This window comes from Anastrepha obliqua, chromosome 1, assembly GCF_027943255.1.
Source record: "Anastrepha obliqua isolate idAnaObli1 chromosome 1, idAnaObli1_1.0, whole genome shotgun sequence".
NCBI lineage: Eukaryota > Metazoa > Arthropoda > Insecta > Diptera > Tephritidae > Anastrepha > Anastrepha obliqua.
In genome coordinates, this window is record NC_072892.1 from 26,937,363 (window position 1) to 26,952,373 (window position 15,011).

Here is a 15,011-nt window from a genome sequence, read left to right on the forward strand (position 1 = left end):
TATTAGGATTTATTACGGTTTTAAGACATTCAAACAAGTTTTCGAGCGAATCGAAGGAAATTGTATGGCGGACATGTTTCTGAAAAATAATTTTTGTCACTTTATTTAGGTATGACGCTTTTGTTAGTATTAGTTGGTTTTTAAATTGATTTATGGGGCATTTGACCGTTTTTACAACATTACTCAATGATTCCTCACTATGAGCCGTATCTATTGATTCACTCATGTTATTTATGAACTGTCTGGAGAGCGCGTCTGCCACCTTGTTTTCACTTCCTGGCTTATAATGAAACGTAGGAGCAAACTCTTCCACGAAAGCACGCCACCTTTTCATTTTAGTGTTAGGATTTTTATCCGAAATTGAAAAGATAAGCGGCTGGTGGTCAGTGAAAATATGGATGTTTTTGACGCCATATAGATAGTGCCGAAGGGCCTTCAATGCCCAAACTATAGCTAGTAGCTCACGCTCATTGGTGGCATAATTTTGTTCTGTTCGAGAGAGCGTTCGGGAAATCATTGTTATAGGCCTATTTTTCTGGGACAAAACCGCGCCCAAAGCATTTGAAGACGCATCTGTGGTCAGATCGAAAGGGCAGCTAAAATCCGGGTATTGGAGCAAAACATCTTCAGAAGCAAGAATTTTCTTAACTCTGTTAAAGGCGGACATGGCTTCGGGGTCCAATTTTATTTGGATTTTTTTTGACTTGTTAGCTTCTACGTGCCCATTCTCTCCTCGCAAATATTTCGTTAGCGGTTTTACGATGGCTGCATAATCTTTCACGAACCTACGGTAATATCCCGCAAGACCAAGGAAGGATCGTAGAGAGCGTAAAGTTTCTGGAACTTTGTAATTTAAAATATCGGTTATTTTGTTTGGACAAGTTCTTAAACCGTTCTGCGACACTACAAATCCTAAAAACTCCACTTCTTTTTGGAAAAACTTGGACTTTTCGGGCGAAACTCTCATACCGGCAGTTTCTAATTTGTTTAAAATTCTTTTAATGTCATTCAGATGCAAATGCTCGTTTGGTGAAAAGATAATTATATCATCGATATAAACATGGCAGGTCTTACCAATTTCATCACGCAGGATATCGTCTATCGCTCGTTGAAAAATGCTTGGAGCATTTTTCAAACCAAATGGCAAGCGGCAAAATTCGTACTTGCCATTATTTACACTGAATGCTGTTTTTGGTCTATCTTTCTCGCGCAAGTTGATTTGGTGGAATCCTGACTTCAAATCTAGCGTGGAGAAGAACTTTGATTTTCCTAAATTGGACAGGATGACAGAAGTGTCCGGTATGGGATATCGATCAGAGATGGTGTTTTCGTTAATTTTCCGAAAGTCTATCACCATACGCAGTTTTTGTTTGCCATTTTCGTCAATGCCCTTTTTTGTTACTACGTGGACGGGCGAATTATAGGGTGAACACGACTTGCGAATTATGCCATCTCCTAAGAGTGATTTTATTTCCGAGTTTATGAACTCTGCTGCTGAAATCGGGTACGGGTAGCTTTTGCTAAAAATTGGGTTTTCTGTAGTGGTACGAATTGTAGCCTCGACATTGGTATTGTAGGGTAGGGAACGATTTGGGTGAGCAAATGCATTAGTGTTTTTATTAATTAATTGACGAAAGTCATTTTGAACACTTGCAGGCACGGAATCATCGTTAATTGTAATCAAGTTGACTTGATTGCAACAAAGGTGCTGAAGTTTTACCTTACCATCCCGATAATATAAATACCCTGCATTAATATCAATTTTTGAGTCAATTTCTTTTAGGAAGTCATAACCAATTATGCCATCGAACGTTTTTAGATTATCAAGTAAATAAAAGGTCGAGGTGTGGTTGAGAACATTAACCAAACATTTTTTGTCTATAAAATTTTGCCCATTTATTGATTTTAGCGTAAATGGGGTTTTCATCTCCTTAATTCCGTCGAGAAATTGAAAATGTTTAATAAAATTTTTTGAAGTGCCTGTATCTATTAATATTTTTAGCTCCTGACCATTCGCAGTAGTTTTAGTGATGAAAGGTAGGAGCGACTTTAGTTTAAAAAATTTATTTCGGAATCATTTTTAGAGTCGCATGTATGGTAAGGCTCTTCGGAATAACTTTTAAAATTCGAGCTATCATAGTCGTCGTAGTGTTCTTCGTTTTCAGATTCATCAGAAACTATGCCAATATTGTCTGGCATATAATTAACCCGCTGTGTCTTTCCACCAGGTCTCTGGGAAGAACCGGATGGCTCACGAGAACGTTTAAATACAACTGCTTGATTGGGGGTTTTAGAAATGATTGCACTATTTTGAGTGGCGTTATTTTTTCGATAGATAGATGTGCCATGGTCAACGTCCATTGGACTCGGTCTATTGTTGTGATTTGGTAAACGATTTGGTTCATTTTGTGAATTAAAATTATATTGCGGCATTGTCGCTCTTACTTTGTTTGGTTTAACTGAACTACCCATTGCAAAGGTTTGGGCGAAATTATAGCGCTTGTGATTCATCTCAAGCTCCTGTGCAACGGCCAAGGCAGTGGGCAGATCCTTTGGTGACGAGGAAAATAATATGTCACATAGTGGACGGCGAAGACCTGAAATGAATACTCGTAGAGCGTTTGCTCTTGCACGATCGTTTAGAGCCTTCATAACTTCGTCGTTGCCACTATTCGTCATTATTTGCTTATTTATGATAAGCGTCAAATGTTTATCCACCGAGTCATAGTAGTCTGCAATTGACAAATGACCTTGCCTAAGAATACTTAGTTCAGTTTCCAGAACATGAACTGGTCTTTTATCTGCATAGGTTTGGTCTAACCTGGCGATTATTGCCTTAAAATTTAGCACCGTATTGAAAGACGACAGTGTTGAATTCGCCGCACCAGTAATTTTATTCCGGAAAATGCCCATTGCCACGTAATATTTTTCGGAACCTTCAAGGTAGTAATTAATGGCAAAGGCGGCAGCGGAGCGCCAGGCTGGGTAACACGAGGCATCGCCACTAAATTCGGGTAAAGACTTTACTAAGTCCAAACTAGCATTTCCTGACTCTGTTAAAGGGTTAATTGCAACGGGTTGGTAGGGCTCAACACATGGTGGTTTAAGGCGATTTAAGGCTAGAGTAAGTTCTTGAATTTGGGCCGTGAACTCTGCCCTAGCACGCTCGGTTGAGACTCTTACGATATCTAAAACTAGCTCTCTTGTGATTTCCATTCTGCAGAAACTACAGATATCACGATGATTTCTGGTGGCTGTAAACAACTATGTGTAAACTGAACAATCTATGGTTCGTTTTCCGCACTATGGAAAATGTGTATTTTTACAGCCGTAAAAGTTAAAAGACTGGATGTACCATTTGTTTTAACTGTTTTAAACGAGATTATGTTATGTAATCTGACAAATTATATTACTATGTTTCAAAATAATTCACGGAAATCTATGTTTCTTTTCGCCTGATACAGCAATTTTTTAATATGGAAAACTTTGTAGTTTTTGTTTTTAATTGAAATGAAAAATGCTATGCGAAATTTTCCAGAAAGAAAATATTTAGCTAATGTTACTATAGAACACGTGTATGTTACGTAAGTTGGGAACTAAGTTTCAATAACTTTGCACAAATGCAGTGAAATCTTGTTATCGCCTGATATAGCGATTTTTAATTTTTCAAGTTTGCCGTTTTTAAGATGGAAAAACCAATTGATGAAAAAATAACTTTTTATTGTTTCTTACGCAAGTATATTGAACCTTTTGTAGTTTTGAACACGTGTATGTTACGCAATTGGGAAAAATTTCACCTCAATACGACACGAAAAGGGACTATTAACACTTTAGTCTCAAATTTTATATTTTATTTCTCACATGAAATAATTATCAGATCTAATTATTACTTACATATGTAATTACGAAAACTGATTCAATAAGTTTAGAGTTAAGATAAAGGCTTCTTATATGGAATTCCACAGTATCCCAACTGTCCAAATAGGTGTAGGCGAAAAATGTATGATTCACTGCTCCGGTAGATTATGATCCTGGTTCTTTTGAGACCTGTCGCTTTGTTCGGCCTTCCTTATAGGAATTATTCTTGCATAATTGGTCAGTGCGGTTGACCATTCGAAACAAGTTGCGAAATATTTATTTGACAGGCCCCACGTTGGGCGCCACTTAATAACTTTATAAAAACTCGAGTTGGACCTTTGGTTTCAATGTCAATCTTTATTCTGTTCTTTAACTAAAATGCTTCGCTCAATCAAACCCCAGCTCGATGGAATTTCACCAACGTTTTCCGCTAGGCCATGCAACTCATAATTCATTAGTTTTTCCTCAAAACTGGTTTTGAGTAAAGTGTGAGAGAAATGGTTGTTACTGTGCGTACCCCATCATAAAGTCACTCGATCTTGGTCACGTAGGCAAAAGTAGTGTTGTAAAGTGTAAGCTGAGCTTTAACAAAAAATATAACATCAGCTAATTGTACATAGTTAGCGAATTTGTGGGGGTGGTCTTAACTTATATAAGCGTAAAACGAGCCTGCCGAATAGTTACTAAGCGTTCTTCAAATCATATTTTCAGAGCAGGGGTTTTCTTGTCAAAGTAAACGACGAATAAAAATGTGGTGTACCACAGGTATGTAAGCGTTCTTTTTTCAGAGGACGTTAAAATCGAAAATATCAAAAACATTATCAAAGGTGTCGTCACACCAGTGGTATGTGGGGCATGCTCCCCCTAGCACTATAACTTTCCTCCCTCTCGGCTGATATCACCCTGGAACTGCTAAAAGTATTTCATCGAGGTGGAGCCGCGTTTGTTCTTTTTAGACACACCAGGTACATGCAACTTCAAGATATTTTCTTTTCTGATCATCCATAAAAAAATTGGTATTTTGTTAAATTTTTATTAAGATTTGCTGGTTGCTTAGACTACGACTACGAATGATTAACCGAATAAATACATTCTGTCAAAAAAGTACCGGGAATTGTTCAATAAAAGGCAAAATAATTGCTTAATCATTAATATTTATTTTGTCGCCTTCAAAATAGGCTCCATTCGAAGCAATACACATATGCAAACAATTAGTCCAGTCATCAAAGCACCTTTTAAACGCCTTTGAAGAGATCTTTTTCAGCTGCTTCAGCGAATTCTCCTTAATGGACTCTATCGACTCAAAGCGAGTGGTAATTTAAGTTTTGCGAAAAGGAAAAGTCACAGGGGGCTAAATCTGGTGAATACGGTGGTTGTTCGAAGATATTTGTCGAGTTTTTGGTCAAAAACCCGTTCACAATATGAGCCTTGTGAGACGCAGCGTTATCATGGTGCAAGATCCATGAGTTTTCTTGCCACAAATTAGGCCGTTTCCGACGCACATTCTCTCTCGAACGTCACATAACTCCCAAATAATATTTTTTATTTACCGTAGAACTATTTGGAACGAATTCCGAGTTCACAAAACAGTGATAATAAAAGAAAACACGTAACATGACTTTCACTTTTGACCGAATTTGACGAGTTTTTTTGGGTTTCGGTGGATAGCGCCATTCAGCCGCCTGTTGACTTATTCGCATGTCAAATTCATATACCCACGTCTCATCACCTGTTATGAAGCGCTGGATAAACGTTGGGTTCGAATTCACTTGCTCAAGCATGTCTTTCGCCACCTTCTTCCGATGAAGTTTTTGAAAGAAATTCAACTCTATTGGAACGAGTTGAGCAGCCACGCGTCTCATGCTCAATTGATGGTGTAAAATAATGCAAATTGATTCGTGAGACACGCTAAGGTCACGAGATACCTCCCTCAAACTTAAATGATGGTTTTCCACCACCTTGACTTTGTCGACGTTGTCATCCGTTGAAGACGTTGATGCGCGACCAGATCGGGGCAAATCTTCCACGACTTCTCGACTCTCTGCAAAAGCCTTATACCACTCGTAGACCCGTATTTTTGATAAAGCACACTCGCCATAGGCTTTCTGCAACATTTTCAACGATTTGGCACACGAAGTCCCGTTCTAAACACAAAATTTTAGACAAATTTTTTGTTCGATGTTTTTAACCATAGTGAAAATCGCAGACCTCACCTGCGGTTGACTAATATAATTAAATGCCAGGCACAAGCTAATGGACAGATCACGCGCAAACTCTACGACACTATAGAGGACAGTTGTACCCAAATTCCAGCAAAAAAAATTTAGACATTCAAGTATGTGAAACGCGCGCTTTTTAAATGAACAATTCCCGATATTTTTTTGACAGAATCTATTTCGAGTAAAGCCTTACAGAAGAAGAAAGTGCTCTAAGTTAACTTACGTGGTTTTATCAAAAGTACATAAAAGCCTGATAAGCTTGAAAGCATGAAATGAACTCAAACCGAAAATTAAACCCAATCAAAGTGCCGCCACGAACCCACTCTAAAATTCATTGAATATGGAGCGAAAGCCTTAAACCTAAATCAAGAAATAATAATTTAATAATGAAAGTTATGTATTTTATATATTTCATTCTTACTTAATTCTGTGTTATTATTAGTGAATATCCAACACTAATCTACCACTAGTGATAATAGCGAAATATTGACGAACATAAGCCAGCGACATGCAATGCTGACACCAACAAAACTCAAAGAGCACCAACAAAACCAAAGGAGCAACTCAAGCGAGAAACAACGACATAGCAAAAGCAATTAAACATGTTTCAACACCAAAATAACCAACTGTAATGGATAGCTGTGCTGGACATGAACGTTAGCTGCAAAGCGCAAGCCCAACTGTTCGTACCAAGGCGATTTTATGCGAGTTTTCTGTAGAGAAGCATCGACGGTGGCGGTGGCGGCAGCGTCTGGATAAGTAAATGATGAGTGGCTGTTTAGCAGGCAGGCTGACAGACTCTGCGTCTGTGTAGTTATCTGCCAGCTGACATAAGATGAATGTATTACATAGATACATAGATAACTAAAATATACATACGTGTGTGTATGGACACAAGTAAAATAATAATAAAAAAAAGAAGACCAAACTGTTGCTACCACTGCCAACAGCATGGGATTTAAATGAAATTTTCCCACAATGTGGCTGCAAGCGTGCTTCAAGCGTGAGTTTTGGTTGCATGCCGACTGGTGACTGAGCAACATCAGCCAACTAGATATGAGCATGCATTTATACATACATACATACGAACACATGAACATCTCTGTATTATGTGGAAATTCGAAATTGTTATGTAATTAGCTGCAATATAATGTTATAATAATAAAAATCCAGTCAGCCACTCAGGCCAGTCAGACGCAGCATAAGAGAAAAGTGGATGCGCTAAGAACAGTGCAGTAAGAGCAATTCTACAAAATATTATATGCAACCGCTTCGCTTTTACTGCATACACACACACACATGTAGATATATAGAATATATTATAGAATTATAAAATAAAAAACTTGCATAAATGTTGTACAAATAGACTTCAAGCGCAAATTTATTGGGTTCAAGACATAGCCGCTGGAGTGACTTTTTCTTTAAGCATTGAAATGTTTAAAAAGTTTCACAAACTATTTTCAGAGGCTTACACCTATTACACTCTAATCACTAAAATATCTGAGCCTAAAATTTTCAAAAATTATTGTCTTTCGTGGTATTAAAGTCGCAATAACTTCTAGATATTACTCTTCAGTATTCGTGCATAAAATTGTAGATTTGGCAATAGTAGGTATATCTTTATACAAGGTGGTCCATTTAACCATTGGTTTTTATTTTTTTTGTGAGTTTATATACGAGTATATAAACTTCCATGAGCTATATCTCCTATTTGTGGTGTGCGTTGATGTTGTTCCAAAAATGGACAGGCCTACAGTTTTAAGCCGACTCCAAACGGCAGATATTTTTTAGGAGGAGATTTTTTAAGTCAAAAATACACTCGGAGGTTTGCCATTGCGTGCCGAGGGGCGATCATTATTAAGAACACTTTTTCTAATATATCACGCACCAACCCATTCGGCTACGGCGGCCTTAGTTTAGTTAGTAGTTTTTTAAGTTAGGCAAGGTAAATAGTATCTGTGATGTATCAGAAACTTAATTTATGGATAGTCATTTAAAACTGGGACGTTTTTCTTTAGAACAAAACAAAAGTTTCAGAAAGTTTCAAACCGAATAACAAACAAAAAAGGTTGATGCCAAAGGAAAGTCTAAATTCTGTCTCCATTAGAGTATTTTTTATGAAAGGCTTTAAAAAGTTCTGCAAAGAAGTCTGTACTTAGGCTATTGACAACTGGACAACTAGTTCAAAGGCCTTGTGACCACAGCTGGATATGCAAAGGTTTAAACGCTAACTCGGACTACGTTATTTCTCGAACTAATTTCAACAGAGAACCAAAGGTAGTATTAGAAAAGAACGAATGGCGGAAGGGACAACTTTCAACGCGCCAAACCTTTAACACATATACAGACGGTTCCAAAATGGAAGAGGATATTCGAGCCGCAGTTCTCTAATCGAAATTAGGCTATGAACAGTCATACAAATTACCGGACTACTGCAGTGTGTTCCTAGCGGAGATCTAGCAGCAGAGTTAGTCATCGAGAACACTTCTTCGAACTCTCAAACAACTTCTACATTGACAGCCAAGCAGCCATCAAAGCAATGGCAGCTATAACTGAAAATTAGCAACCTACTTAAATTACATGAACTGTGTAGTAAAGACAAAATATAAAGTTCTTAAGCTCTCCCTACAGGATCAGCTAAGTTCAACCTAACCTTTGGAGATGAAACATGGAATCGAAACTTTCAAAACTGTGCTGAAAATTTTGGTTGACAGAATAGGCTGCCGTAAAGTCAGTCGCAGAAGCCGTTTCAGTGAAATCATTTAATGACAGAGTCTACTCTCACCAATAAAAAAAAAAAAAATTCTATTGAAAAATATCACGCATTTTGTATTTTCAATTCCATACACTAGAGGGACTACCCAGTAGAATCACTGCCCAATGTTTCTGGTTAGTCGCCTTTAGAAATCAAAGTTTCTAACTTAATGCATTTAAATAATTTAAAAAAAATGCTACTAAGTAATAGACTTAAATTTTAAGGTGTGTCATTCTTCCTCTCGAGATTGCGTCGCATTTGTGTAACAGATGAATTGATGTCTTTGAAGACAGTTTTAAGGGCTAAGACTACTGGACTGGACAGTATGCAGACAGACTCTATACGACATTCATCGTGAGTCCAATCACCACCAATAGCAGAAGAAGAGCTTAAGCTTCTTCGCGAGACCCGCGTAACTTTGGCACAATTGCGGTAGGGATTAAACACACTCACCTAACACCTCTCCCTTTGAACGAAACGACCTGACCAAAAAGTACGCTTTCTGCGTCTATCATTAGATGAGCTAGACGAAGACGGCCGGTGTCTACATCGCACAGACAAGGTTTAGTAAGCTGCTACAAAAACAACAACAAGACAGTTCTAAGTTGGAAAAATTTTCGCCAGCAACAATTATCCATCACGAAAGCATATGGTTGAACTTTTATTGTAGAAAACAAATTAAAATATTTTTTCTGGCCTCTGGTCTGCTATCTGACTTGCACCGGTTTGCAATTTGCAATTTATAGTCAGAAATAATTAAACTGAAAATGTAACAACAAACAACGTGAGTATGTAAATTATATTCATGAAAATTTTGTTTAGACAACACAAAATTTTGTAAACAAACTCGGCATGCCTTCAAACATTCTTTCTTCTACCAATTCTTGCAAACGATGGCAAATTTTCTTTTCGTTAATTTTTTTGCTTTTCCGCCCAATGTTCCAACTAGGTGCGATATAATATGCATTGTGGTGTTTTTCTTAGAGTTTGCTAATTTTCAATTGAGAATGTCATATATAGGGTTATCTAATAAGAGGTGTTATTTTGATATTAAAAGAAAAATTCTTATTTCATTATAAAGAGGAAGGTATGCCGTTTATAGTGGAAAATAACATCAGGCAAATGACTACCACGACCACGCTTACAGGACAATATCCTTTTCATGAAATTTTCCATAACCGAATTGCAAAGTGGCTGCCCTATGTCCTCGATAGCCTCACGAATTTCATATTTGAGGTCTTGAAGCGACCCTGGGCGTAGACCTTCTCTTTCACGTGGCCCCAAAGAAAAAGTCACAAGGTGTTAAATTACAAGATCTCGGTGGCCAATTGTGATCACCTCTTCGAGAGATAACACGGACCGGAAACTTTTCCCGTAAAAGATGAATGGTTTCGTTGCTTTTGTGGCACGTAGCGCCGTCTTGTTGAAAGTAAACGTTGTCCAGATCAATACCATCCAATTCAGCCCATAAAAATCGTTAATCATCTCTAATCTAATCTACATTACACCTGTTATTGGAAAACCCTTTACATGTATAATTTATCAAGGATTAAAAAGAAAAAAATTTTGCTTTCTTCTCTTTAGAAGAGAAGCTTCACTTACGCTTATAAATGGATTAATAGTTACAAATGGTTATAAATGGATTAATAGTTACAAAAATAATGGTTTATTGAAATTTAAAGAACTGTCGTGGTTGTTGTTGTAGCAGCATAAATATTCCCCTTACATATACGGGGAATGTTGCTGAAGTGACGCCAGTCCTTGGCCGTATATAAATCCAGTTCCGGTTAGAACCGGACTTTATAAAATTGATTTGTTAAAAAATCAAACTAAAAACATAAAACTTGCAGACAACCATCTTTCCTTTAAAGTAAATAAATTTAAACAAAAATGAGCAGACTGAGTTAATATCACTGCGGAGGAAATGTTTGATATTTATTAAACTTAACAGAGCTCTCAACTGCACTTAAGTTTTTGAATCATGCAAAACAGATACATATAAAGATTGGTTCTGTTAATAGTTAAAGGATTTAGTCTCAAAATGAAAATTTATATTGCATCAATTTGTGGCACAGTGATTTAAATTTTTTAATTTAAAAAGGTCACTAACTTAGGTATTTTGATCAGAAATGGAAAGAGGTCTGCTCTTAAGCTTAAATACATAGTGCCCTTATATCTTCACAATACCTACTACTTGTACATCTAGACCTAACGCACTTAGGAACTCTAGAAAAATTACGGGTTATTGTGAACATATACCCATACATACTAAATATTGAAACTGTGGTGTACATTTTTTATAACTCACTTAATAACAACTGTGATCGCTCTATAATAATCTTCTGATCCCCTGAACATCGCAAACTGGATTAAGAATTCAAAACCGAACCGCTGCTCTCATATTTCCTGTTAATTTATTTAAGTTTTATTGCTCTTGTAACTGCACATTTGGAACAATTTGTAAATATTTTCATAGTAGCTGCGTTTGAAAGGAAATAATCATTAAAGTGGGAAAGAAAATAGAATTCACCCTCCTGGATAATTTACAGCAAATAAACGTAAGTCAAAACGCTCAACACAGAATTGCTTATTCGCCCACCGCACTAGAGTAACCATAATTAGTAGATACATATGTAAATATGTACGTACATACATATATAGTATAAATTTGCAAGTGCAAATAAGAATCAAACATCATCAAGGTAACTACCGCAATCTACTGAAAGAAAATATGTAGAAAAGGGAATCAAGCAGTGTATAAGCTGCCATTGGCTTGATGTCGAGTGACAGTTTTTCGCTGACAAGGGCCACCATCACCGAAATAACAAGGCCAAGCACAGCAAATGCGAGGCCAACATCAACGTCTCACACTTTGGCACTATCACCAACGAACGTTGTTGTCCATACGACCCCATTCTGCAACCCAACATTGCGCCCAACACATTTGGGCATTCATAAAAACAAAAAAAAGAAATGCAAAATTAACAGAACGTGCCTTCCGCCTCATAAGTTACGATACTGTAGTACCAGCAGCAGCGCTTAAGTGGTCACCTAACCCTTGGTACACAGAGCGACTCACACCGTCGTCGTGTAGGAAACAACAGCGCGTGATTTAAAGGATTATGTTAACAATGCGCTGATGTTGGCTAATGCACCACTCCCAAGTTTCGCGTGCGTGAAACCCCTTTAATTTTTTAAACTACTATATGTTAAACATTCTGTCGATATGCACACACTGGCTTTTATGCCATTTCTTCTTTGCCCTCATCCTATGTAATTTACCTACCGCACCATATACTTGTTTTTGCTAATATATACGCACCACAATTTGACAAGACGTGATGTAACGGCATTTCTTTGGAGAGATCTTTGGAGGACTCTTCTAGTGCTTGCCCGATTTTGTAATGGCTATTCTTTTTGATTCGTTTGTCACGCTCCTGTGTGTCGGTCGTCGAACTAACAGCCGGCAATTTACGCACCATTTTCTCGAGCACATCTTTATACTTGTCCACTTGTTTTTCAATTATTTCTAATTCGGAATCCTTGCAATCAGATTTATTAGACCTTCGTTTCAATATATGTGCATGAAAAGATAAAGAAAAAATAAAACAAATATTATTTCACACGTTTGCAATTATTCTATATTTTCAATTCAATTTCCCCTGATGCGAGTAAGTGCATGCAACACATTACTCGTTTGAAAAATGCCGATACACCCCCCACTTGAACACACAGATTTTTCCCACCCCAAACAAACCGGGACAAGCTTGGACAGTCGCCAGTATCTCTGTGACTGCAAGCTGTTTCCTCCTAGTACATCAGCGTTTACATATAATAGGTATATATTGCCATAGAACACACTACTACACATTTGTGTCTGGCTCATGGCTCATGACTATGAGCTATTCAACCAACTTCCAATGTCGCCGCCACTCACCTCCCTAAATTTTCAGCTGCAATTTTTATTTTCGTGAATTGTTTCTTCATTTTTGCAGCACTTCACAATTACACCGCGCCCGAATTTATTTTTCCGATCGAATAACTGTGTCTTGTTTTTCTAAACTTCAATGTTTCGATATTTTTCTTCAATTTTTGCAGTAAACATAAAAATTAGTCATCGTTTTCTTCTATCACCAACCAATGCGAACAATCAACTCAAGACTGTGAAGTATTGCTGGGTGTGTTCAATGATAAGTGTGACATTTGAGTCGTAAGAAAGGGCATGTTAAGTAACTGTAACTAAAGAGAAATATATAAGAAGAAACAATTTGTATTTGTTGCAATTAATTGGATGCATAAGTATTTTTGTTTTCACTTTTTTTGTTATGGACTACATTTAATCATTCTGAAGCGTACATATATCTGATTTAAAAGAACGAAATTTTTCAATAATTCAATGAATACATATATTAAATAAAGAACATAAACTTGAATAAGCTTAATAATTAGTATTAATGAATCAAACTATTAATATGAGTTATATATATACAAAGTTAAACATTTTTGAGTATGTAAATATTTATGTTCAAGGTTGTTTTCCATTGGTATTTGTTTCAGTGTACGCGTTTCATTAGATTCCACTGAACGCGCTACTGTCAAACTGACATTTCAACCTTGTTTTTTTTCACCAATGTTTTCGTTTGGAATTTAAGACGCACGTGTGGAACTGTTGGATTATTGGGGTAAAATTTTACAAAATAATAAATTCTGTTGTCAATAATGACAATACAACTTAATAAACGCGGCTTGATGTCGCTAATACGCACAGAAAATGAACGTATCATGGATATGTTGCTAACTTACAACGTGCCGGATTCAATAGAAAGTGAGTATCCAAAATAGTGGAACTTATGACCTTATAACTTTACTTATTATTTTATTAGCCGTTGAATATGATGACTACCTGCTGCCTAATAACAAATCTGCTGCCAAAGCCAAAAATGCGTTGGATGCTCGAAAGGTAACACCAATCGATGAGCTGCAGGACCGACTCAATATTATTAAAAACAAAATGAAAGCTAAGAAACGTCCAGCGTCTGAACGTTCACTGAAGAGACGTGAAGCTAAGAAGCTTAGAAAGAACAAGGAAGTTAAGAAAATATTGGTTTCCGCCGCGAAATCAATCAAAAATGAACAGCAGAAACTGGCTAATTCAGGTGATGGTGAAAAAGAGGATAAAAAGGATATTAAGAAATTAATACCCAAACCCGTCTTCAACGAGGAGGGTAAAATTGTATTCTCCAAATTCGACTTCGCGTCACATCCAGGTGCTAAAGTCAAAAAATCACATCAAAATCCACGGGAGATTTTAAAGAAAATTAAGCAGACAGATAAGAAAATCAACGAGTTAAAAGAACAGGGTGAGGTTGAAAAGGCAGCTGAAATTAAAACCGAGATAGCGTGGAAGAAAGCATTTGATAAAATTGAAGGTAAAAAGGTAAAAGATGATCCAATGCTACTGTACAAGGCCATCAAGAAGCGCAAGACTGAGAAGAAGAAATCTAAAAAGGAGTGGGTGGAACGCAAACAGAAGGTTGAGTCAGGCATTGATCAACGGCAAAAGAAACGACAAGAAAACATTAACAAACGTATTAATGATAAGAAGACAAAGAAATTGAAGACGCTGGCCAAAAAAGGGCGAGTAATACCCGGTTTCTAATTGTTTTAAATTAATAAATAAACACTTAAAAAATTTAAAACCCATACATATATTTAATACTCCTGTATTTGCAGTAAGCTATTTGCGCAATGAATTTGAATTTAGCAATCATAGGGAGATAATTTATATACAAATGTGTGTATTGCGCATGTGCAGGATCTACGTGCTTAGGGTCTGTGAATACAGGGGTCTTCGACTAGCCAAGCGTTAGCGAGGCATGGTGAAACGAATTCTGAAGGTAATGGTATTCTATCATCCTTGTTAGCAAGTATCTAAGAAGAATTCTCTGATATTAGGAAGGTTTCAATAGAGCGCGTTGATATAGGGACACTTTTATTGCTTCAACTTTGCGAATTCTCTTTTGGTGCTCCCGATGTGTTAGTTTTAATCTACAGTCAACGCCAATATTGAGAACAACGAGAACACTAAAAGTGTTGACAGAGCACTAGCATCATAAGTAAGAGGGTTGATGGGTTATATACAGTTACAATGCCAAAAAAAGCAAATTTTCCAGAATTTG

General features: G+C 36.9%; 2 protein-coding genes across 2 annotated transcripts in view; one reads left to right on the forward strand and one right to left on the reverse strand.

Moving 5' to 3' along the window:
- LOC129241427 (rho GTPase-activating protein 92B) overlaps positions 1-13,010 on the reverse strand; it is a 38,870-nt gene extending 25,860 nt beyond the window's left edge. Inside the window, exons 1-2 of the mRNA XM_054877729.1 lie at positions 12,770-13,010; positions 12,155-12,396 (exon numbers count right to left, since the gene is read on the reverse strand). Of these exons, the coding sequence (XP_054733704.1) occupies positions 12,155-12,396; positions 12,770-12,819 (292 nt within the window). The 5' untranslated portion in view covers positions 12,820-13,010. The remainder of the gene's footprint in view (positions 1-12,154; positions 12,397-12,769) is intronic.
- Positions 13,011-13,403: 393 nt separating this feature from the next.
- LOC129241436 (surfeit locus protein 6 homolog) lies at positions 13,404-14,531 on the forward strand. The gene is made up of 2 exons (XM_054877741.1): positions 13,404-13,657; positions 13,716-14,531. Exons 1-2 carry the CDS (start codon positions 13,552-13,554, stop codon positions 14,489-14,491), a joined length of 882 nt encoding a protein of 293 aa, XP_054733716.1. The 5' UTR covers positions 13,404-13,551; the 3' UTR covers positions 14,492-14,531.
- The last annotated feature ends 480 nt before the right edge of the window (positions 14,532-15,011 follow it).